General features: G+C 39.4%; 1 protein-coding gene across 4 annotated transcripts; it reads left to right on the top strand.

Moving 5' to 3' along the window:
• Positions 1-271: 271 nt before the first annotated feature.
• Positions 272-26287, top strand: LOC126816443 (solute carrier family 23 member 1). Of its 4 annotated transcripts, none has more exons than XM_050543019.2 (12): positions 272-433; positions 10951-11206; positions 11753-11910; positions 13319-13416; positions 15977-16077; positions 17036-17217; positions 18438-18567; positions 19077-19233; positions 19689-19942; positions 21723-21996; positions 23343-23438; positions 24553-26287. In XM_050543019.2, exons 2-12 carry the CDS (start codon positions 10958-10960, stop codon positions 24807-24809), a joined length of 1956 nt encoding a protein of 651 aa, XP_050398976.1. In that variant the 5' UTR covers positions 272-433; positions 10951-10957; the 3' UTR covers positions 24810-26287. The 4 variants fall into 4 exon arrangements, with proteins under 4 accessions (XP_050398976.1, XP_050398977.1, XP_055955537.1 ...); XM_050543018.1 differs by lacking the exon at positions 272-433 and adding an exon at positions 6142-6302; XM_050543020.2 differs by lacking the exons at positions 272-433; positions 21723-21996 and adding an exon at positions 6140-6302 and having other exon boundaries at positions 24553-24678.
• The last annotated feature ends 675 nt before the right edge of the window (positions 26288-26962 follow it).

Below are 26962 nucleotides of genomic sequence, written 5' to 3'. Positions count from 1 at the left end.
GTCAACTTTTGGCTTCTTCTTCAGATGATATTAATTGAATATGATCAAAAAAACTCGTGTCACCTATAATCTTCATAAACTCTTTTGATGAGCATCATTTTAATCGGATTTAATCCCAGCCGGGTGATAATCTACCATTGTTATTTGAATTTTGTTTTAGCGTGATTAAAGCCGCGAACAATAAGACAAAAGTGTAGCGATCAACGGCTTGAGTGAGCGGTCAGGTCATTTCGTGGCTACCCTAGCTGTAGTACAATCAACGGTTCGCTTCGTTACCAGTGTGAGGAAACTGAGATTTGAACGGGTGGGCTGTAGTGTGGATAACACTACCGGTGCAGATCTTTTCGGATTATTGAGATCTGTTTCGAACGGACGTGTTGTGAAACGAAGTGGTTCTACAGATCGATACAACTTCGTCACTGTTTCAGAAATTGTAAGTATAATAGAAGAATCATTTTGCACTCGAAGAACGCCATACTCTGCTTATAGATATCTGCTCTGAATTTTGAAAAATTACTGTACTGTTTTTGTATTTGTTTCTAATTCTTTTCGCAAACAAAGAATGACTAAGGATTTTCTGTTTATTTAAATAAATATGAATATGGAAGTGGGATAATACTTCGTGTTTTCGACTAAACTCGTTGATATATGAATTAAAATGTAGGTCGCCTATAGCTTCGTGTCTGTTGTCAAGTAGGCCTAACTATAGAGAGACAGCGGACGTTTCGTATGGAGAATGATAGACTAAGTCTTGTATAGTTTGTTCCATCCTATTTTATATTTGATCGAAACATCACTCAGGTCTATCATTGAGTCCAGTGGCGTGGTTTCGATTTCCCGTTTGTACGTGACAAGGAGTAGGGTCGCCTTTCCAACCTCGTGGGTTTTCTCCAGGTCATCCGGTTTCATCCCACTGCTAAAGACCCCTACGTGCATGCGAATTATTGAAATAAAATTGAAACATTTGTTGGTCCCGAAATGACTTAGTTTGTGTCGAGTGGACGTTAAACCTCATCTCTCTCTCCCTCTCTCTCTCTCCCTCTCTCACTTTCTTTCTCTCTTTATATAAAATTGTGTACATTTAACGTTTTCCATGTACGCGTTTTGTGCGCGTTTTACATAGAAACGATCCCATTACATTTGCTTTAGACTTCCATGCGCGCGCTGCATTATGGTTGTCATAGATTTTTTCTTTAAAGCGAGAATTTCAAATTTTCTAAGAAAGTCAAAACATAATTATTTCTATGTCTTTTGCTCAATACGTTATCAACTCACTATTATACGATCATGGGCATTATTTCCCACCCTTAAAAATCTATGACACAGGAAATAACAACACAATTACCTCCCCTGTTTTGCTATTGACAACATGGGGCAGCCATTTTCCAACGTTGGAATTTGAAGTTAAAAATGACATTTTTGCCAATTTCTCAACTGGCAATAGTGAATTATAGGATTAATAGGATTATCCTTTAACAAGGTAGGACTGTTTATGGATACCATCTATTTTAAGGCTTTATTTTAATACATTTTAAAAATATAACTTGAAAATTTGAAATTGCAACTTTAAAGCAAGACTCTCAGTCTACGCGTTAGAGTTATAGATTTGTCTTTTCGTTTTCATGAAGTTTTATCTCTTCTCGTTCGTTATCTTCGCCATATTTTTTTTTCTTGCTTCCGGAATAATGTCAAACCGCCATTGTTTACTGGATCATGATGACACGGTTATAATTTACATCATCGGACACAAAATTATGGCCAATTCCGTTCAGTTTTAAAGCCTTTCACCTTTTTATAAACATTGACATTATTTTCTTTCACACACACTTATTCATTCAGATTTTCCGGCGTGGTTTCCCCTCGTCAGTGATGCAGGACGGAGGGTCTGACAAGGACAGCTGTCTAGTCGTTCGGATGGGACGAAAAACCGAGGTCCCGTGTACACATCCGCGTGCACGTAAAAGATCCTTTGACAGTTGGAATTCGATATAAGAGTAGGTCATAGCACCGCTGTCCGGGTAAAATTTCCCTCATAGCACACTGTATGGCGTATGCCCGTCTTCATTAGCCCAGTTCGGAGCAGAACAGTAGGACGTTAAACCCCATTTCATTTCATTTTCACATATACTTTAATGACCTTGACCTTACGTTGATATGAATAAGTGATGCATTAATTTTGAATATACATTTTAAAGAAAATATTTCAAAACAACTTTGGAATTTAATTTCATGTAATACACTCCACATAACTTGTATTTTACGGGGTTTCGTAATATTGTACGGTCGAACTAATTTCAATACTCTCTCTCTCTCTCTCTCTATCTCTCTCTCTCTCTCTCTCTCTCTCTCTTTCTCTCCTTGACATTTAATCTAGTATGAAGCGTTATAGAAAGTATTAGCATATCCTGCCTCCTGTACGACAACCATCACAAATTATAGCTACATTGGGAGATAATTTAGGTTTGTCTCATAGTTAATAATGTATAGCTACAATGAGAGATACTTCAGGTTTAATTTTTACGTAATTTTAGCGGTTGGCAATTTATTCTTTTAAACGTTTCATTAAGTACACGTGTATACGCGGAGGGGGGGATAAAGGAACATCTACTTTGATGAACACGCGCACATCTTTGAATGTATGAGGAGGAATAAATGAATGAATAAATGAAGAGACGCAGTAGTTGTGATAATATTTATACAGGTCATTAAGATGGGCTTATAGAAGTAAGGTAGGTCTATTAACAATGTTGTCTGCTCAGTTTTTCTTAATGCTGCGCCGAATGGATTATATTCTAGGATTCCTGTAACTAAGAGGTTTAATGCCCACTCGACACAAACTAGGTCATTTCGGGACTAACATATGGTTCAATTTTATTTTATTTCAATAATTCGTTTGCGCGTAGGGGTCTTTAGCAGTGGGAGAAAACCGGAGGACACGGATAAAACCCACCCCGGTTCGACAGGAGATCCCATTTCTTGTCACGTACAACCGGGGAATCGAAACCACGCCAGTTGACTCAATGACAGACTTTATGATACAGCGCGCACGTGCTAACCATTCTGCCATGCAACTATATAGAGAACAAGCACATTAACCAAGCAAGGTATTTTTCACGTGCGTTAGCAAAACTCCATAAAAAACACAAAAATATTTGTACGATGCGTAAATTGAAAACTAACATCTCAGCTGTAATTTAGATATATAGGATAATCAAAAACAAAGTACGTAACTGAAATACTGACAGAATGGTGTGATACTCCGTGGATATCACCATGGCAACGATCTGATTGGACTTTGATATACTAATAGTCATATCACATGAAATTGATTTTTTTACCCGTTGCCGTGAAGGTGCTAGTAACACCTCTCGTCTGTGTATTTATGATTGGGGCCGGATGGTCGAATGGTTAGAGCGTACGCGTTGTATCATTAGGTCTGTCTATGAGTCAACTTGCCTGGTTTCGATTTAATTATTGAAATTAAATTGAACCATATGTTAGTCCCGAAATGACCTAGTTTGTGTCGAGTGAACGTTAAACATTTCTTTCTCTATCTGATTAATAAATCTAAATAACGATTTACTACTGCACAGTCAATATTTAGCCGAGAATGTGATTTCTGCACCGAATGCCATTGTACGAGTAGACAGGTGGAACTCGGTTTTTCGTCCCCTCGAAATCATTAGGCCTTCCGCCCCTCAATACTGGGAAACGTTCTCGAACAACACCAGGATCGAACCCGGTTAGTGAGCCAGCGCCTCTACCGCTGAGTCACCGCGTCTCCCTGCTGATAAACCTTTTCGACCAACACCAGAATCGAACCCGGTTATAGTGAGCCAGCGTCTTTACCCACTGAGTCACCGCGTCTACCTGCTAATAAACTGCTACGACCAACACCAGGATCGCACCCGGTTATAGTGAGCCAGCGCCTTCACCCGCTGATTCACCGCGTCTCCCTGCTGATAAACTACTACATCGTCGATCGTGGGCGGATAATCTGACACATAACTGCAAACTACCTAAAACAAAAGTTGGAGACATTCTTTAAAACAAATACTACGTGTGGAAAATATCATTTATATAAATTCTGAATTAATACTCTGAAAAGAAAACATGGCTGAACTTAAAACTTCCGTCTTTTTTCTTCAAACGAGACACAGTTATAAACAAAGTTAAAAAATTAGAGCGGATATTTCTCTCATTCAATGATTGTATATTGCAAATTAGGTCCGTTTTCCATGTACACGGTTTTCCATACAAGTCTAAAGCCAATGTAATGGGACCGTTTCTATGTAAAACGCGCACAAAACGCGTCAATGGAAAATGGGCATTACACTATTAATATCCCCGTTAAATGTAAAAGGGGAAAGAGGGCGGGGGGATGGGGTTTAATGTCCACTCGACACAAACTAATTCATTTCTGGACTAATTTGCATGCGCGTAGGATCTTTAGCAGTAGACGGAAACAGGAGGACCAGGAGAAAACCCACAAGGTTGGACAGGGGACCCTACTCCTTGTCATGTACAAACGGGAAATCGAAACCACTCCGCTTAATTAAATGACTTACCTTATCATAGGATAAAGCACGAGACTGGGGAAAGAACGATTAAAGAAAATAACCAGAGAAAAAGAAAAAGGTGTTTTTCTGAAGTCTTTCTCCCACAGCATAACCGAAGCCGAGGACTTTATCTTGCTTATAAACCATCTATGTTTACATGTACGTAAAATGAGAATATCCCAGAATTCCTGTAAGAAAAACCTTATATTATGTTTTCTTATGGAAAATAAAAAAAAAATTTAAAAAAAAAACTTCCAGAAGAATAACCCAAACTTCCCCTGTATATATCCAAAACCGCACCCAACTTTCAGACCGCAAGTTATTCCGGGCGTAGAATATACCCCAAAGATCAAAGAGATTTACCGTTATAAGTTTATAAGATGGTAATCAGCTATAGTTGTATTAGTGACCTTTGAACTTTGTGATGTTGTGAAGTGTTATATGAACAATGTATGGGTTATACGTGTTTATACAAACATCGGACGAACTAACACATTAAGACCGGTAGGAGACGATCTCAACCCGGAAACATCCCACCCTAATTATAATACATAACGTTACAAACTAAAGTGTCCTTAACGTTGACTTTCAATTAGTTAAAGACAACGAAATAACCACCCCGTCCAGGCTTTGTATGGTGTTAAAAACGACGCACGGTCTTTTTATGGAATTAAAACAACCACGCCCAGTCTTTGTATGAAGTTAAAACAACCACATTCAGTCTTTGTGTGGTGTTAAAACAACGACGCACGGTCTTTTTATGGAATTAAAGCAACCACGCCCAGTCTTTGTATGAGGTTAAAACAACCACATCCAGTCTTTGTGTGGTGTTAAAACAACGACACTCGGTCTTTGTATGGAATTAAAGCAACCACGCCCAGTCTTTGTATTTAACTGAATATTACAAACCTCTGCATACCTGAAACACCATATTCCTGGCAGTGTTTCGTTTGATTAGACCTAATCTCACTCAAACACTGCCGCAATGAAAGCAAATTTCTGTTCTAAATTATTACTGGTCAATAGTCCGATTAACAACCAATAGCTAACGGCTCCAAATATGTTTACATAACGTTACGTCATGACTCACGATTTTATTATGCCCAAGAGAAAAACTAATTGCATGACAAACGAGGCTATCAAAACGACTACAATGTGAACAATACTTTCACCGTTTTTAATCCCTTAAATCGCTGTCCACAGTTTAAGGGAAGAATCCAGACCAAGGGTTGTCATGGTGCTGTACTTAGGAGAGATTTAATTGAATGGGAAAAATAGACACAAGCTCAGAAGTCAATCCCTCTCGGGTCATTCCTTCCGGAATATGCTCAAACAAGTGGTTTGAAAACTCTAGATCCGTGGGTCTTAATCAGTCCGGTTTATGCAGACACGTGGGACGTTAAGCTCTCTCTCTCTCTCTCTCTCTCTCTCTCTCTCTCTCTGAAACAAAAACCTAGGCCGTTAAACCCCCCTCCATTTCATTTAAAGAACGTGTGCCTTTAACCTGAGATTATTAAACAATAAAAGGGAAGTAACTCTGGGTACACTAACCTTGATAACGTGCCAAAAAACCAGTCACATCTTACATCAACAACATGTACTTTAGAGAAGGACCCTGCTTCCGTTTATTTATCTAACCGCCCTTTATTTATTTATTTATTTTGGACATTGGTTGATCGTGTTGTGGTCGAATCACGACACACTCTTACTTGATCTTAAAGCCGGAAACATATTAGGTTTAAAGTAAGTATTTTATATTATAGTCTTTCAACTTTCTTTTATTTATTATGTTGGGCGCAATATAGCCCGGTTGGAGCTGACGTGCCATAAAACCATATTTCATTCATTCATTCTTTTATTTATTATTGTATTTTAATTATTTATTAGGGAGCCACGATGGCTAAGAGGGTAAGATTCTGGCTCGCTAGTCTGGCGGTCGCGTGTTCGATCCCTGCATTGGACGAGAAAGTTCATCGAAATTTTCCGGCGTGGTTTACCCTTGCCAGTGATGCAGGATGCAGGGCCTGACAAGCACATCTGTCTAGTCATTCGGGTGGGACGAAAAACCGAGGTCACGTGTATACATTGGCCTGCACGTAAAGGATGCCTTGGCAGTTGGAATTCGATCAAAGAGTAGACCATAGTGCCGCTGCCCGGGCACAATTTCCCTGATAGCACACTGTATGGCGTATGCCCGTCTTCATTAGCCCAGTTAGGAGCAGAACAGTAGGACGTTAAACTCCATTTCATTTCATTCCTGGATAACGATAAGAGTATACTTGTCGAAACGTCGTACTTTTAGAATAAACCAGTGATTGCATCTTCCACAATGTATTTCCCGATGGCTAAATGCCACTCAAAGATTATTATATTTTAGTAAATCACAATAATATATCATATTGTAAATGAGTAATTTTTTTTTATTCTCGCCGTATTATTTACAATAACAGCTGTCTACATTCGATTAGTTCAACTTCTGTAGTCATCGACATGTGTGATTATTAATTTCAACTAACGTGTTAAATCCGCGATGCATCAGAAAATTTAATTTAAGAAAAAATCTTAGCGTTGAAAATGACGATTTAAAACAAATGAAATGGGGTTTAACGTCCTACAGCCATGTGTGCTGCTCAGTCTAGAGAGAGGGAGAGATGGGGTTTACCGTCCATGCGACACAAACTAGGTAATTTCGGGACTAACACATGGTTCAATTTTATTTTAATAATTCGCTTGTGCGTAGAGGTCTTTGACAGTGGGGAAACCGGAGGACCCGTAAAAACGAACGAGGTTGGACAGGCGACCCTACTTCTTGTGCTGGTCAGTCTAAGAGAAACCTAAATGTGTTGCAATAAAAGATGTCGCGGTGGTTCAGTGCGTCAGTCGATGGCTAACTATCCAGAGAGTCGATCCCGGTGTTGGTCGAACATGGTTTCCCCTTGTCAAAGGTGCAAGTCGAGGGACCTGACAGGGAAAAACCTCTAGTCATCCAAATGATACGAAACATCGATGTCCCGTGTACACACGTAAAGACCCATGACAGTTGCTGTCCGGGCAAAATTACCCTCATAGCACGCACACTGTTTGGCCTATGTTCGTCTTCATTATCACGGAGGGGGGTTGGGTGGCCGAATGGTTAGCACGTGCGTGCTGTATCATGCGGCCTGTTATTGAGTCAACTGGCGTGGTTTCGAATCCCGGGTTGTACAGAGATCATCGCTACGATAGATGCGTTATGAAGCGTTCAAGAAAGAGAAGTGACAAAAGCAAAAGGAGGCAGACCACCATTAATTTCCCCATTGACTTCAATGTTAATTCTGGCCTCTTTGCCCACCTCCAACTTTTCCCCAAATTTTCGTTGGGCTGAATGCTTTTCACTAGACAGAGGAACAAATGGTCATGTCTTTGCACTAAAATTTGTATGAGGTTGACCACCAAAATTTTGAGATACACAAACTTGAAGAAGCATACTAAAAATATGTAACTAGTTGCCGTACTTATCGCCGTAGCCAACCTGATAACCCTGTTATCCTTCCGCCTCAAAATCATGATATATCGTAATTTAGTACAAATGAGTTAATATACAGAAGCTAGTATAGTTGACGCGATTATCTGGTGTTTATTGTATTGAAGGGTGTGATAACCTCGAGTTGTGGATAAAGGAAACAGAAAGTCAAAAATCAAAAAACCTAAAATGTGACATGAAAGGAATATAATAAAGTTTGACTGAGAGAGAGAAAGAAATGGGGTTTAACTTCCACTCGACACAAACTAGGTCATTTCAGGACTAACATATGGTTTTTAATTTTATTTACATAATTCGCTTGCGCGTAGGGGTCTTTAGCAGTGGGAGGAAACCGGAGGACCCGGAGAAAACCCAAGAGGTTGGACAGGCGTCCCTACTCCTTGCCACTTACAACCGAAAGTGTGACTGTATTGTAAAGGTGGTATATATCGTTACATATAACAATATAATCAATATAGACTTCAAAGTGCAATATACGTATCTTCAGTCAAGATACCACCAGTATACCGTGACACAGAAGAATGTAAGTAAAGAGACAGCGTCCAAAAAATGCGGTTTAACGTCCACTCGACACAAACCAGGTCACTTCGAGACTAACATATGGTTTGATTTTAGTTTAATATTTTGCTTACGCGTAGGAGTCTTTAGCAGTGAGTGGACACCGGGAAACCCCAAGAAACCCCACGAGGTTGGACAGGTGACCCTACACCTTGTCAAGTACAACCGGGGATTCGAAACCACGCCAGTTGACTCAATAATGACAGGCCTTATGATACAGCGCGCTAACCATTCGCCCCCCCCCCCCCAGTGATGAGGTTAAAATCTACTGTCCAAATAGATACCAATTACTAAATTACTAATGGTACAAATGTCCGTATTTAGAATTCGTTGAGATGGTAAGTGGTCTTAATACCGCGATAGAGCGAATTGTCGTCTGCGAAAAGTCGTATATTTGAATGTGTATCATTGTTGTTACATGGGAGATTTCTATCCGCTTCTACATAAGTTATATCGCAGACAACTTCTATATCATTAGGAGAGGTTGGATGGCTGAATGGTTAGTACGTGCGCGCTGTATCATAAGGTCGAATTATTGAAATAAAATTGAACCATGTGTTAGTCCCGTAATGACCTAGTTTGTGTCGAGTGGACGTTAAGCCCGTCTCTCTCTCTCTCTCTCTCTCTCTCTCTCTCTCGATTTTGTAGGCGATGAAAAGTAAACGGCCTAGTACTGATCCCTGCAGTACTCGTGCACGAACACTTTGAAGATACTGCGTCGATCACTACAGAAAAAAAAATGAAGTGGTGTTTGACGTCCTACTGTTCTATTCCACCTTGGGTTTTGGGTTTTGGGTTGTAGAGCCGAGGTCGGGGCAAAATGTCCATCGTAAGGTCATTGCATGTAAGACGATGTATGTAATTTCATTTCATTTCCCAGTTCGTTCTGTTGATTTCTGAGAAGTTTTTGAATCTGGTTTAAACAATATTTTATTTCTTAGTGAATCACGGATATAATTAACATATTATATACGGATACAATAACAAGCATGCTTATGTAAAATCGCTTCCATATTTAAATCTGTCTATAACTTGTTGAGAAGTTTTCTTGGAGTATTTAAATCTGTCTATAACTTGTCAAGACGTTTTTCTGGACTATTTGAATCTGTCTATAACTGATTAAGAAAATTTCCTGGACTATTTAAATATGTCTATTACTTGTTAACAAGTTTTCCTGGATTTTTTGAGTCTGTCTATAACTTGTTAAGACGTTTTTCTGGAGTAGTTAAATCTGTCTATAACTTGTTGAGAAGTTTTCTTGGAGTATTTAAATTTGTCTATATCTTGTTGAGAAGTTTTCTTAAACTATTTGAGCCTGGATATAATTTGATAACAATTTGTCTTAGACTATTTAAATCTGTCTATAACTTGTCAAGACGTTTTCCTGGATTAGTTAAATATGTCTATAACTTGTTAAGAAAAGTTTTCCTGCACTAACTAAATGTTATATATCTAGTAGAATGTTTACCCCATTTTTAAATCAACAATATTTAAATTCTTTCATAGTCATGAATACAGTTCGTGTTAAATCAAAATATGAATGTACTGTATTTACAATGAGGTCAGACATATTTTTATGGTTTAATTGAAATAAACTAGGGTAACACGTCCTGCTCTGCTCCAACCATGGTAATCGGTTTTTCAAGAGAAAAAAATCGGACTTTTGATTACTGGAGTAACATACGATTAGAAATAATTAGGGCAAAAATTTAAAATGCCGCTATAATTAAAGGGACATTATGTGAAATTAGATAAAGAGCTGGCAGTTCGCACTTTAATAGTTAAAAACTAGATAATTTAAAGGTAATTTGATGACAATTTCAGATTTTAGCTTTTGAATTTTAGTCCAAGCCTCGATCATCAATACTAAAGTCGGTACGATTATCCAATTTTGGATTTAATCATCAATGAGCGTTGAGCAGCAAATCGGATTCAAATCCAGTAAATATCATAGGCTAGCGATGACACCCAGATTTGATTATGGTCTGAATAAGTTAATTAATGACTAATTAATAATTTAGATAACATTTCAGACCTAAAGAAAGATCTGCAATAGGCAGATTTAGCTCTTGCATAATGTATGTTTAAAATTGATGTTTTAGGTCCACAAACAGAACCATATATACGAATGGACTTGACCGCTACTTCGAGAAAGGTCGGGAGATTAAATTATTATATCTGCCGTATGCAGACTTTGTTGATAGAACCCGATTTTACCCCTGACCTTAACCCCAGGATAAGTCTTGAGGTTAACTGATTATCCCGAATCAAACTGATATATCTGTACATAATATTGATATTATTTAATAGTTACAGTATGACGCCAACAGATGATAAACTCCCCCACGATAGCAGTCACACAGAAAATCACTACAACTCTACAGATACAGAGATCAACGGCCACAACCGTAACAGTCTTAATAACGTCAATGGAAAGTTGTACAGCCCAGTCGATCTAGAAGAAAATATTCCCCAGATTACAACTGAAATGGTAACAGATGACAAACTCGAATATCAGATCTATGAAACGCCACCTATATTGGTGGGAATCGCTGTTGCTTTTCAGGTAACCATCCGAGAGAGAGAGAGAGAGAGAGAGAGAGAGAGGAGAGAGAGAGATGGGGCTTAACGTCCACTCGACACAAACTAGGTCATTTCTGAACTAACATGGTTCAATTTTATTTCAATAATTCGCTTGTGCATATGGGTCTTTAGCAGTGGGAGAAAACCGGAGGACCCGGAGAAATCCCACGATGTTAGACAAGCGACCCTACTACTTGTTACGTTCAACCGGGGAATCGAAACCACACCAGTTGACTCAATGGCAAACCTTTTAATACAGCACGCACCTGCTAACCATTCGGCCATCCAACTAAGGTTTGTCAACGCATAAGAACGTAATGAATGGACAAAAAATCAATGCTGGAAGGTAAACAATGAGGTCACGTGGGACCCCCTGCTCTATGGCGTCACCTATAAATTATGCCCCTTATCTCTAGCGAGGACACCCATTGGCCGGTATTATTCAATTAAAATCACCTTGAAATATCTGCGAGGGGGTAATAGGGGTTCTGCCAAATATTTTAAAGGTATATTTTTATGTTATTTTCAGCATATATTAATGAGCTTGGCATCCAGTTTATCGATGGCGTTTATAATAGCCGATGCACTATGTGTACCATATGATCATCCTATCAGAACCAAACTCTTCTGTTCAACTCTGTTTATGTGTGGTTTTAGCAGCATGCTACAAACAACCCTTGGAATAAGGTAACAGTAAATTTGAATAGAGTATACAAGAAATAATATGAAACGGGGTTTAAAGTCCTCTTTCAGCATGAGAGAAAGAGTGGGGGTGCAGAGAGTGAGGGGGGGGGGTAACGTCCACTCGACACAAACTATGTCATTTTGGGCCTAACATATGGTTCAATCTTTTAGAGACAGATATGGGATTTAACATCCATTCGACACAGACTAGGTGATTTCAGGAGAAATCTGACGATGTTGCGATTTTGGTCAGGCGACCCAACAAGCTGAGAGAGAACTTAACGTCCACACGACACAAACTAGGTCATTTCGAGACTAGCATATTTCAATAATTCCCTTGCGCATTGGAGTCTAATGTGAGGAAATCGGAGGACCCGGAGAAAACGCTCGAGCTTGGACAGGCGACCCTACTCCTTGTCACGTACAAGCGAGAAATCGAAACCACGCCACTTGACTCAATGATAGACCTCATGATGTAACGCGCACGCGTTAACCATTCAGTCAACCAACCCCCGCGATTAAATATTCGGATAGAAAGTAAAAGGCATGGGTTTAACGTCCGACTTTTCTGCACTAAGCCGGATAATGAGGACGAGTATACATCACGAAATGTGATCCGGTCTACTTTTATTTTGAATTCCAACTGCTGAGGGATCTTTTATGTTTGTGTGGGGTGAAATAGATGGCGGAAACTACTTGGTGTATGTCCGTCTTCATTGGACCGGTTGATGAAAAATTATTGTCTGTAGAGGATGCCATGTTTCGAATGATGTTCATTTTAGACCGGAGCGTTGGATGGACGAATGGTTAGCGCGTGCGCGTTGTGTCATAAGGATTCCCTAGTTGTACGTGACAAGGAGTAGGATCGCCTGTCCAACGTCGTGGTTTTTCTCCGGGTCTTCCGGTTTCCTCCTATTGCTAAAGACCCATACGCGCAAGCGAATTATTGAAATAAAAAATCGACCCATGTGTTAAATCCGAAATTACTTTTAGAGATTCAACTCTCACAATATAGGGATCAATAACTTCCCAAATGACGAACAACGCCATTAACTGGCTAAACAGAGTTCTTCCAAGCCACAGTTGAATCAAAGATCGTATTGTTTATAAGATAATCTTTGTGAGGCATTTAGTAACTGGATGGAGCAATAAGCTATAACATATACTTCTGGAAAAACAGCTACTTATTTATTTGGGCGACGTTTCGAAAAGTATTCTCTCAACGTTATCAAGCTAATACAGTAATACAAGAATTATGAAGCTAATTTATACAGAAAAACTATAACAAATATTCCTGAAACGACAACAAGAAGATCAAAAGGAGGTGATATTCACCCTAATTGATTCGTCTTTCCTTTGATCTTGTTGTTGTCCTGTGTGCTTTAGTTTATAAGAGGTTTTCTATCTTCAGATTACCAATATATCAGGGCCCATCAGCATCCTTCATGGTTCCTATTTTAGCTTTAGGAAGAGATGAAAGTTGGGCATGTCCTTCTGATACTAGCACAGGTAGGTGTTGCATGCCAATATAGTACCACCCATCTTAAAGGGACAATAACACTCTTCCTGGCTTGACAACTGCAGAAAATAAAAAATAGCCTTATTCTAAGTACTAGATGTGTTAGTGTCCTACCTTTTGTGTAAATTATCCATTAAATCATATTTTACTTGTCCAGAGGGTTCAAAAATATTTTTAAATCGAAGTCACATTTGAAAAGCTTTACGTCAGCAGGCTTTTCAAAACATTTAGTTGAATTTTTCCAATTTTTTAAATTAGGTGTGTTAAGATGAATTTGTATCATCAATTAATTGGAATATTGTCAAATAGTACAATTTTTTGACCAGAATATAGATTGGGACATATTATTCAGTTACAACAAGAGTGGTATTGAGCCTTTAAAGGAACGGCACATTCTTAAGGGATCACCCATCCTATACAGTGCATGATCCATGTACTGTACTGAATAACGCAAGGTAAATTGCTCCTACACAATATTTTTTTAAAATAAAAGTCTGGTTTCATCCCGACACCGTATAATGCAACGTGAGACACCGATCTCCAATTCCAGATGAAGAATGACGATTTGAAGTTGTTTGAATACGTATCACGTATATTGAGTTTGTTGCTCGGTCCTAAAGTAGAGGATTTTAAGGGCTTTTAACACAAAATTAAGCAGTTTTATTCTCCAAAATATAATCGAGTTTGGCCCTTTAAATAAGACTGCAGACGTAGGCCGGTCACCTAGAAGATGAAAATGTAATTATCATTTTTCATAAAGTTGTTCGCATTGCTCCGCTTGGCATGTCATTATATAAACATAAAATGTTTCTATTTCATGTTTCAATGGAATTTCACAGACCGTTTAGATACTTCGTTTCCAATTTTTATACATGCAACTTTTTATACATAACATATCATGAGATATTTTAAATATAATATCATTTATTATACAAAAACATGAACAGTTTATTTGTAATTATCAAGCTTCAAAGACCTCAAATACAATCGCCCCGCTTTGAACTTGGCTGTATTTCATTTCTTGCATCTCTTTGTTGGAAATACAGTGTAAACATATGAAAATGAAACAAAGAATGTAACAAACTCTTTTAATGCAACGAATGTCATTTCTAGTCGACTTCGCCTTGTGTATTTTTGTCTGCATAATCGCTTGAAAGTGTCACCAAGACTTTGGTTTAACTGATCCCACCCCACCCCTTTTGAAAAACCATGCATCATCATTTTTATTCGAGTCGATTTAAAAATAAACGTGTGAATATATCACTGTTATACACTTATGATGGCTGAGTTTGAATTTCGTGAAAATCAGAAAAAACTGACGGACATAATGGCCGCCTTTTGTGCGCAAATAGGGTATCAAGGTTGTGGGCCATCTAGAGACCACTGTTTTTATCCGATTTGGATGAAACTTAAAATATATGTTCTTACCATAAAGATCTTGGTTCCTGTTGATAATCACACATATCCAAACGTAACTTCCTGGATTATGGCTCCTGATTGGTCGAAAAATCGCATTTTTAGCTTGTGGATTCTCTAGTGGTCACAATTTTTTTTTCGATTTTAAAAACCGTTTAGATATGTCACCATTCCACCATGATGAAGGTTGAATTGAAATTTCGGGAAAATCGAAATGAAACTGACCGACAAAATGGCCGTTCTTTGTACGCAAGTATTTATGTAATACAAAGGTTATGGACCCTCTAGAGGTCACAATTTTTATCCGATTTTGATAAAACTTAAAACATATCTTTATATTCCAAAAATCTAAGTCTCTTTTGATAACTTTCTGGATTATGGCCTCTGATTGGTCAAAAAATCGTTTTTGTTTTTAGGTTGTTTTCTATCCATCTCTTGCAAAATGTGGGCGTATCCTGCCTGGCAGCCGCTGGTCAAACTATTATATTTAAACTGCAAGCTCTTTATCTAAATCTTACATAATGCATATCTTATTCGATAGCAAACACATATTACAAGTCTTTCTTTAGGCCTTAAATGTTATCTAAATTATCAATTAGACATTAATTAACTTATCCAGACCATAATAAAAACTCTCGATGTCAAGGCTAGCCTTCGATGTTGGCTGGATTAGATTCCTATATGCCGCTAACGGCTATTGATAATTAAATCAAACAAAGTAGATAACCGAGGCTAAGCTGTTTATATTAATGATTTTAGTAATGATGACCGAGACTATGCCAAAATTTCACCCGCTTCTTTCTTTGCTCATATTGGATCAATTCGACTGAAATTTTCAGCAAATTACCTTTACACTATCTAGTTTTTTACTATTATAGCGAGAACTGCCATCTCTTTATCTTATCTCCCATAATGTATCTTTAAGCCCTTCCAGATAACTAGGTCAAATATAGCTGTTTTGAGTACAAATATGAACAAAAAACAAATTTTTCAAGAGAGAAAAGCTATATGACTTGATCTGAACTTAGCTCTATCAAGAAAGCAATGCCGATTCTCACTGCTTTACGCACACCCAGTCCAATTCTCACTAAGTTTAGAACATCTGATACCACTTCATGTATTATTTTCTTACAGGATTAGATAATAATGTAACATCTACAATATCATCGATGATGAGTACTAATACTACAGAAACAAGAATAACACCATTATCAGTTGATGAACGATTGCAACAGGTAACCACGTTTTCTCGTAGTTTTTGTGGAACCACAGTGGCTCGGGATATTCCAGTCTGGTTTCCTCTTTTATATTGGTGCAGAACAGAGTGATGCGCCCTTGTCTTTGGCGCAAGACAGAGTGATGTCCCCTTGTCATTGGTGCAGGACAGAGTGATGTCCCCTTGTCAGTGATGCAGGACAGAGTGATGCCCACTTGACATTGGTACAGGACAGAGTGATGTCCTTGTCAGTGGTGCAGGACAGAGTGATGCCCCTTGACATTGGTACAGGATAGAGTGATGTCCCCTTGTCAGTCGTACAGGACAGAGTGATGCCCCCTTGTCAGTCGTACAGGACAGAGTGATGCCCCGTGTCATTAGTGCAGGTCGTAGAGGCATGAGCAGTATCTAGTCGTTGTTGTGCACGTTGGAATTCGATGAAGAGCGAGCGAAGACGCCACTTCCCACCAAAATGTCCCCCATTGCACACTGCATGGCATATGCCCGTCTTCATTAGCCTGGTAGACGCGTACAATACAATAACTGATTTACTATTTGCACAATGTATGTCTCGAACAAAAGTGGGATAGACTAAGGGCTTGAGCGGCACCCTTGGATGCCATTATAATTGATAATGCATATAATGGAGTTGGGGCGGGGGTAATACGGGCAGTTTCGAAAATTCTCTCTCTTTTTCTCTCCCCGTCCCCCCAGACATCTGCGGAGTGGAGGGATGGCTATGATAAATAGAATTCATCCAGGATTAAAGTTGGGAATTAAATCATAAATTTCCTTGATAGAGCTTAGAGGGGGATAACTCTACAGCGACAGATTGATACACAATGGGCTCAGGCTTTTAACCCCAATGACAGTCCTTGAGTAGCGAAATTGTGGGTAGCGAAATAAAGGGAAGTAATAACTAATCCAAATATCGTCTCTAATATTTATACTGATGTATATTTTATATTTTTTGACAGTTATCTGGAAGTTTAATGTTAACATCATTCATAGAAGTTCTGGTGGGAGGCCTGGGTCTTGTAGGACCACTGTTAAAATATATCGGACCAATAACAGTAGCCCCAACTATATCACTAATTGGTTTATCATTATTAAAAGTACCCATTATCTACTCTAGACCTCAATGGGCCATTGCATTTTCGTAAGTATTGACATTGGGATCCTGTACTGCTACTCGTTAAAAGGGAAGTAACTCCGTAGGAACTGCTGTAGTAATCTTGTCCGGTTACAACCGTTAAACTCATTTGTTTTCTTTTCTCTACAAAACATAGGAAAACGTAGGTAAACTTGGGTAAACGTAGGTAAACTTGGGTAAACGTAGGTAAATGTAGGTAAACGTGGGTAAACGTAGGAAAACGTAGGTAAACTCGGGTAAACTTAGGTAAACTTGGGTAAACGCAGGAAAACGTAGTTAAACGTTGGAAAACCGTATTTTAAGCTAGGTTCCCACCGTCGTACGATGCGTTATATTAGGAACCTAGCATTAAAGATACATTATGGGAGATTAGATAAGGAACTGGCAATTCTCACTATAATAGTTAAAAACTAGATACTGAAAATTTCAGTCAAATTGATCCACTATGAACCGCGATTTTAGCGATTGAATATTGGGGTTAACTTCGATCACCATTACTGAAGTCGGTAGGATAAAAAAAACATAGTCTCGATTATTCATTTTTTGATTTAATTATAAATCAAAGTCGAACAGCAAATCGGAACGTAATCCAATAAACATCGCAGGCTAGCGGTGCCATCGAGAGTTGATTATGTTCTGGATAAGTTAATCAATGTCTAATTAATAGTTTATATAACATTTCAGACCTAAAGAAAGACCTGCAATAGGTAGATGTAGCTCTTGCATAATGAATGTTTAACTGAGCACCCTGGCCCTTGTTATTGTTATTTTCCTTTGTGCCATTCCTTTTACTTTTCTGGCCTGACAAGGACAGCTGTCTAGTCCTTCGGATGAGACGAAAAACCGAGGTCCCGTGTATACATTGGAATGCACGTAAAAGATCACTTGGCAGTTGGAATTCGAGAGTAGGCGATAGTGCCGCTGCCCGGGCAAAATTTCCCTCATAGCACACTGTATGGCGTATGCCCATCTTCATTAGCCCAGTATAGGAGCAGAACAGTAGGACGTTAAACCCCAATTCATTTTATTTCATTTTTACTTTTCTGTTTACCTGTCTCATTTTTACCTGTGTAGTGTTTTAAGATTATTTTTATTATTATTATTATTTTATTTAAACATTGGCGCGACGATTGAACCCATCGATAGAACTATTTTGTATTTCGATGTATCCGCTGCCTTGGTTAAATTAAACCTATTTATTTATTGAATATATTATTATCTTTCAGTGGTTGTGTTTTGGTTTTAGTGTTTGCACTCTATCTGTTTCACCTTCGACTACCCATGCCTAGAATCAGGTGCAGAAAACAGGAAAAACCCGAACCACGATTTAGATTCGCCATTTTCAAAATCTTACCGGTAAGTACACAATGGTATTTAGGGATATAATAAACCGTGTTTTGATTTAGGTAAAGTTAAGGTTGGTTTGATTGATTGATTTAGAAATGAAATGAAATGGGGTTTAACGTCCTACTGTTCTGCTCCGAACTGGGCTAATGAAGACCGGCATACGCCATACAGTGTGCTATGAGGGAAATTTTGCCCGGACAGCGGGCATCGAATTCCAACATTCAGGGGATCTTTTACGTGCACGCCAATGTGTACACGGGACCTCGGTTTTTCGTCCCATCCGAACGACTAGACAGCTGTCCTTGTCAGGTCACCCGGTTACAATCCTAGACGGAGGCGGACGTTAAGCCCCAAAGAAGAGGCGAGTTATTGACATACATATATACCCTTTGTTAGTCCCGAAATTTGTCTCGAGTTGACGTTAAACCCTCCTCTCTCTCTCTCCCCCCTCTCTCTCTCTCTCTCTCTCTCTCTTGAAGACGTTTGATTATTTACTGACCAATTATTTCTATTTCTAGATATTATTGAGTATTATTTTAATGTGGATCGTGTCGGCCATTTTAACAGCTACGAATGTTTTACCAGATGATCATAGATTATTATCATATAGAGCACGAACCGATTCCAAGATAAACATCGTTGGTCTGACACCCTGGTTCTCATTCCCATATCCAGGTATTTAATATAATATTATATATTATTATTATACAATTAAAATCAAATAGGAAATGGTTCTTTGTAACACTGTGGGAGCCACGGTGGCTAAGTGGGTGAGACACTGGCTCGCCAGCCTGGAGGTCGCCTGTTCAATCCCTGCATTGGCCGAGAATGATTATCGGGATTTTCCGGCGTGGTTGCCCCTTGTCAGTGGTGCAGGACGGAAGGCCTGGCAAGGACAGCTGTCTAGTCTTTCGGGTGGGACGAAAAACCGTGTATACATTGGCGTGCACGTAAAAGATCCCTTGTCAGTTGGAATTTGATATAAGAGTAGGCCGTAGCACCGCTGTGCGGGCCAAACTGCCCTCCCAGCACACTGTATGGCGTATGCCCGTCTTCCTTAGCCCTATCGGAGCTGAACCTTGGGACGTTAAACACTTCTTTCATTTTATTTTTCTAATTTTTTTTACCAGGTCAGTTTGGTATGCCGAGACTAAATACAGCTGTAATCGTTGGATTTTCTGCTGCGACTATCGCATCTTTAATAGAATCTGTGGGAGATTATTTTGCAGCAGCTAAAGCATGTCAGGTACCATCTCCACCAGACCATGCTGTTACTAGGGGTATATTAATGGAAGGTCTGGCTAGTATCATGTCTGGTGCTCTAGGTGTTGGTCATGCCACGACATCTTTCAGTGGTAACATAGCTGCTATAAAGTTATCTAAGGTAGGCTTTAATTAAATTCGGTTACTTTAATGTTCATCACAATATGTATATGACAATGGATAAGATCTAAATCATTGGCAGTACTTGGGACGCCATCAATTCCTGCAGTTTGAACATTAAGCCTACACCAATTTAAAAAAAAATATTACTGCTAATGGCTTTTCGTAAAAGATCCCTTGGAATTCAATATAAAGCCCTCTTCATTAGCCCAGTCGGGGCAGAACAATAGGACGTTAAACTCCATTTCATTTCATTTCTAATGACTTTTAGCAATGGTTGGTTTGCTAGTAGTGTAAGTCTTAGAAATTTAAACATTAGATGTGTGAACCTTCCAAACGGAAAGTAGACATACAATTCGCAAAATGTTACCAGGTGCTCCAAAGTGGCAGGCATGCCATGATTCGTGTTGCATATTCACCACAACTGTTAAGATTTCAATATAAAACGAGTCATATAGAATCCGAAATGGCCTGGCAAGGAACGGCGTCTAGATGCTCGGATAGGACGTGTACGCATTGGCGTGCAAGTAACCTTTGCATGGAAGTTGTAATTTTATGAGGAATATGTCGAACCGTCGTTATCCGGTCAAATATATCCCTCATGGGGCACTTGATGGGGTGTCCCTATCTTTATCATCCCGGTTTGAGTAGAAAACTATTCCGTTAAACTCTTTGTTTTATTTCACTTTTCCTGATTATGAACAATCTAATTTAAATACAGATCTATATTTCGTTTCGTTTTTTTATACTTTCGATGGCCTACACTACATGAAGATCTGACAAGTTATAGCGATAGGTCACGTCAGGGGTCAAAAGACCGACTTATGACCTTATGACGTCAGACATTTGATTAACCAATCAGCATTGATGTTACTAGTGGATTACCCACAGTTCCGTGAAAAACACGCCTAAAGCTCGCCGTAACAGACCGTTTCATTGGCTTATCCCTGACACCATTCAGAACACGAGTTAAATAACAACTCTCCCAGATCCAAGTGTAGTAAAGACAAGTAAAACGAAATTTTGAACTATAAAAATGAAACGAAATAGGATCTGTGTTTTAACCAGACTGGATTATGATCGGTGCTTTATGCTATGTTCCCACTATCACGATTCGTGCTACGATTGAAATCGTGGTTTTAATCGTGGAGTAATCGTGGTGATCCTATCAGGTCTTATCATATATTCAGGCCAGTCGTAGCAATCGTGTTGATCGTATCGAAACGTATCTGCACGTAGCAGATCATGGACTCAATAGGAACAATCCTATCCTGACGCATCACACGACTGTAGGAACCTTGCATTAGTAAGAACTTGTCGATCAACTGCAGCAACAAATCAATTTGAAAGTGTCGCAAGGTCTTAGATATTCCACTTAGCATTCTTTGATTCTGGTTTATTCAGAGATATTTACCACCAACGCATGTTGAAACTTGGCGTACGTCTTCACTCCATTCACAAAACAATCTTTCTACACCTTGATTGACTCGTTGTCACATTATGATTCCCTGTCTGCATTAGTCTGTTGCATGGAATGAGACTTTCGGTGACATCAAAGATCGAGATCTGTTTGCATGGATGGAACATATCTGTTGGTTGTAAGATGAGCATTCGGAATGAGTTACCCAGAGAAGCATGAACTCCATATTTCAAGACAGGTTCCGATTGGTAACAATCAGAGCAGATCATTTCCAGGACAAGCTATACACACGATTTACCGGAACCTACCGATGTAGTAAAAACATAAAGTGGTATTGATTAATTATCTCCCCTGTTTTCAGACGGCCAGTCGTTCTATAATGGTAACTGCTGGTATCATACTGCTGGGAATATCAGTGTTCGGTAAATTAGGGGCGTGTTTAGCCCTTATTCCAGATCCAGCTTTAGGAGGGACGCTGATCATACTTCTGGGTTTACTAGTATCTTTGGGCTTGTCCAATCTTCGTTATGTCGACCTCAACTCGAACAGAAATCTTATAATTATTGGAACAGCAATAGTTGTAGGCCTTATGATACCAGAGTGGATTGACAGTCATCCGGATTTTATCTCGACGGGTGAGAATAATCACGTGGTCTAATACCACGCCCCCTATATCTCCACGTGGCCTAATGCTACGCCTCTTTGACACACTCCTCTGATCATCGTAATTGTTGGTTCAGCATCTTCGCCCACCCGTTCTCTTTTATGCATGGAATCTTGTAAATGTTTAATTTGCTTTGTTTTGTAAAACTTAACATTTTTCTTCAGCTTTCTGTGTCTGTGCAAATTGTATTTTAGTCTAGCCTAATGTTTAATAATTTTGTATACATTGTTGTTGTTTTTGTTTTTTTCTTTTGTTTTCATATCTGTGAATATAGCTATCATGATGGCAATGACAGCTGGTGGTTTCATTTCGCAAATTGGCGATATCACTTCCGTCAAACAATTAAAATAATTAGCTTTAAATAATATAATATTTGAAAATGCCCTTATTACGCTCACTTATCAGCAAATTGGCGATATCACTCCCTTCAAACAATGAAAAATAACTAGTTTTAAATAATATAATATTTGAAAATACCTTATTACGTTCACTTATGAAGCTAATAGGTCATCTACTGTCTTGCAATATGGTATATTGCATTCCTTTAAAACTTGGACGACTCATACTTTTAAATATCTAAACATGCCCAGTGCAACTATATACTCAAATCTCTGAAAACGCCAACCCCTCTTTAAAGGGCTACGAAAATGATGCATTTCTTTAACAGTCACGACCCTAAATACATAACTATCGATTGGAAAATATATGCAAATTGCCAGGGAAATATTTGTTATACAACACAGTTCTATTTGTTACCAGAACATCTCTTTCTCGATACTGCATGCCATGCTTTTTGTTTCGGCGTCGCTGCCATTACGTATTACACTTGCAAAATGATAATTGGACGAGCACTGTTGTTACCTGGCAACGTGTGCGGGATCGATGTACCCACAAGGACAATAACGACATACTCAGCCGTGGTTGGCGCCTTGCTTTTTGGCAGTATGCTTATTTGACGGTAGCCGCCATTGCGTATTACACTTGCGAAATGATGGTTGGACGAGCTCTGTTGGTTACCTGGTAACATGTGAGTGATGTACGCGCTGGGATAGTAAAGACATACTCAACAATGGTTAACGGCAATCTTTTTTGACAGCCATTGCGTATTACACTTGCAAGATGATGATTGGACGAGCACTGTTGGTTGCCTGGTAACGTGTCGGTGATGCACGCGGTGGGATAGTAACGACATACTCAGCACGAGATGATACTCTGTAATAATTACATTGTTTGATTTATTGTAACGATATTATGTAATTTGAATTTGGCCACCATTATCTTTCAGGTACTAATTATGTATATTTTGTATTTGGCCAGGTAATATTGAAGTTGATCAGGTGTTAAAGGTGGGTCTGGGAACACCTATGTTCCTGGGTGGAATCATTGCTTTAATTCTAGATAATACTGTCAGAGGTAAGTCAATCACACACACCTTCAATTAGTTTAATAGAATGGGGTTTAACGTCCTCATGTTCGGCACCAATCGGACCAATGAAGACAGGCATTCCCATTTATTACGTAGAAATTAGAATAATGGAGACCTTATGGGATGACCTAGTGGTCTAGAGTATCGCTGGCCTGTCAGCTTTGGCTTGCGGTTGTGGTTTTGATGCCTGGTGTGAGCGCATGCGACTTGAAAATAGGGCGCCTTCTCAACCTTGTGGGTTTACTCCGGGTACTCCGGTTTCTTCCCACAAGAAAGACCCCTATGTCTAAGATAATAAAAATCCGACGAATTGTCTGGAAGTGGACGTTAAACATTAATAGAAGAAGACATTATACCGAGATAGTAATCTCTCTCTTAAAATCACAAATCAAGAGAATTAAAAGGGCGATAACTCCAGGATGTGATTATGGGGACGTACGATTGTCAGTCCAGAATTGACAGAATTACAATCGAGTGAAGTGGAATATAGTCCTGTCACAGTTCTGTTAGTCTCAAAATACTACGAATATGTTTCAGCTGCCATGGTTGGTTTTGATATGTCCTTATTCAGTGGGCGCATACGTTTTAGCTGTATATCCCCTTTGTCACTCGATTGTCACGAGGATTGTGAGAATTCAATTCCGGAACGTTCAATTAATTATCCCCAAGGAGCAAGGACTCTCGCCATTAACTTTAATGTTCAATCCATACTAGCCTAAGGGGTTGGATGGCCGAATGGTTAGCGCGTGTGCGTTGTATTATAAGGTCTGTCATTGAATCAACTGGCGTGGTTTTGATTCGCCGGTTGTACGTGACAAGGAGTAGGGTCGCCTGTCCAACCTCGTGGGGTTTTCTCCGGGTCCTTCGGTTTCCTCCCACTGCTAAAGACCCCTACGGACAGGCGAATTATTGAAATGAGGTTGAACCATGTGTTAGTTCCGAAATGACCTAGTTTGTGTCGAGTGGACGTTAAATAACCCCAAATTCCCCTGTATATATTCAAAGCCACCCCGGACTTTCCGGACATAGAATATACCCAAAGATCAAAGCGATTTCCCTTTATAGGTTTATAATTGGCTGTATTTAACAAATTGTTTTCAGGAACTCTAGAAGAACGAGGAATGATCGCTTGGAGAGACTCACATTCTGGCGATCCTACAGATTTATCTGCTAAGCCGGACGTAAACCTTTCTATAGATGTTGTTTACGACATGCCCTTATCAAAATACCTCTATAAATGGTGGCCAGCTTTAAGTTGTATTCCTTTTCTACCAGGGAACAGACACCACGATCCACACGCCGATAATATACACATGCTTGAAAACACAGAGGTTCATGGACATGTTTCTGACGTGTAGAGATTTACCCGTGTATGGGTATTATTTGTAAATTAACTCTGGGATTCGTGGGTTGATTTTTATTTTTATAGACTGGCACTAGATGTGTATAGACTGTAAAGCAAACAGAGAAATAACTTAATTGAGCTTGGAATACATCAGTAAATCTGCGTTCTAAGCGATACCAAACGTTATTAGGTACCTTTCGCATCGGTACGAAAACGAACAATAGAGACTTTTGGCAAGTGGAATTTTTCCCATCTGTATAACGTATCTGTATCGTCACCTGATACGTTGCGTTAATTTATTTTAGAGTTTTGGCAGATTTTCGCGCCGCGTACGTATGGGTAGCTGAGCTGAGCGTAGTTCTATTACAGCATAATGGCAGTTATCTACCAAGATCAACATCAGTACTAGTCAAGTACCTAGCCTACAAATTCCTGAAGGGATTGAAGTCGTCTTTGCCATAGTTAAAATCACATCAAATATACACCTTCGTGTTCTAGGATACACACATATTCATAAAAACGCTACGTCTAAAAGTAGCAAAACATACGGTAAAAAAACGACGATGTTATACGGACCTTTTCCGTATGAAAGCTGTTCGATACGTGCTGCCGTATCCGTGTGCCGTATCACGTATGAGAAATACACACGCATTGATGACGTCACACGCAAAATCGTTACGGAAACGCGATGCGGACCAGGAATTTACGTTTGCCAAAAGTCTCTATTATGTTCGTTTACGTGTTCGTTTTCTGTTTCGCAATCCGTGGGTAAGACGCTGGCTCGTTAGCCTGGAGGTCGGGTGTTCGATCCCTGCATTGGCCGAGAAAGTTCAACCAGATTTTCCGGCGTGGTTCTCCCTTGTCAGTGATGCAGGACGGAGGGGCTGACAAGAACAGCTGTCTAGTCGTTCGGATGGGACGAAAAACCGAGGTCCCGTGTACACATTGGCGTGCACGTAAAAGATCCCTTGACAGTTGGAATTCGATATAAGAGTAGGCCGTAGTGCCGCTGTCCGGGCAAAATTTCCCTCATAGCACACTGTATGGCGTATGCCCGTCTTCATTAGCCCAGTTCGGAGCAAAACAGTAGGACGTTAAACCCCATTTCATTTCATTTCGTTTCGCAATCCGACGTACGATAATAGCTAGATGGCGTTAATTTCACTTCATGAACTTGTAATGTATTATAATCAAGCAGAATATTGTATCTGAGCACATTCTGCACACTCAACTATATAAACAAGGTCCTGGGAAAATTGTTGAAAATTCATTTTCGTACCGATGCGAAAGGTCCCTAATATTGTCTTTCCGTCAGTTTTAAGGGATAGTTCCCACATACATACATTATAACATCTGAAGACGATCAATTAAAGCGTCTATACCAGAAAAACATGTCGTCATCAATCAGCTTCGAATCATACCTATTGTTAAATATACATTTTAATTTAAAAATTATAATAAAATGGTGATTGTTCACCTCTCTTTAATATACAGATGTGATTTCATCCTCTGATGTTGGTGTACCATTATCTATGTAACTAAAATCAAAGTGTGTATGTTCGCCCATTACGCATCGTCGCCGAGCTCCACCCCCACATAATATTATGTGGTATCAACTCAACAAGCATGACCCCGTGAAAGTTTTAGGCCATCGAATGCGACCATGACGATTTTGGGGCCATGACGATTTTGGGCCCATGACGAATTTGGGATCATGACTAATTTGGGGCCATGACGAATTTGGGTCCATTACAAATTTGGACCCATGCGAATTAGGGCCCTGGTCTAATTTGGGCCCCTGGCGAATTGGGCCTCGTGTGAATTTGGGGCCATGATGATTTTGGAACCATGATGAATCTGAGCTCCTGGCGAATTGGCCTCGTGGGAATGTGGGCTCTGGGCGGAGCCGTGTATCCTGCTTGTTTCAAATAATGGTACTGGAAACGTGTCAATGATACATTATTTATACTAAATCGCATGACGATTCATTGAATGCACGTCCGGGATAATGGTACTGGCAGCTTGATAATCGGGCATGTTTTTATACTAGTTGAAATATTGAACTTGCGTGACGATTTTATTCAAATGCACGTGCTGGATAGTGTCTGTATTTTAAGTTGAATAATGGTTACGTGCAAGACATTGTGTAATATATTGAAACAACAC

The sequence above is a fragment of the Patella vulgata genome, chromosome 3 (assembly GCF_932274485.2).
Source record: "Patella vulgata chromosome 3, xgPatVulg1.2, whole genome shotgun sequence".
NCBI classification, from domain to species: domain Eukaryota; kingdom Metazoa; phylum Mollusca; class Gastropoda; family Patellidae; genus Patella; species Patella vulgata.
Note: the sequence above shows the minus strand (reverse complement) of the source record. Positions and strands in the feature narration are given on the sequence as shown.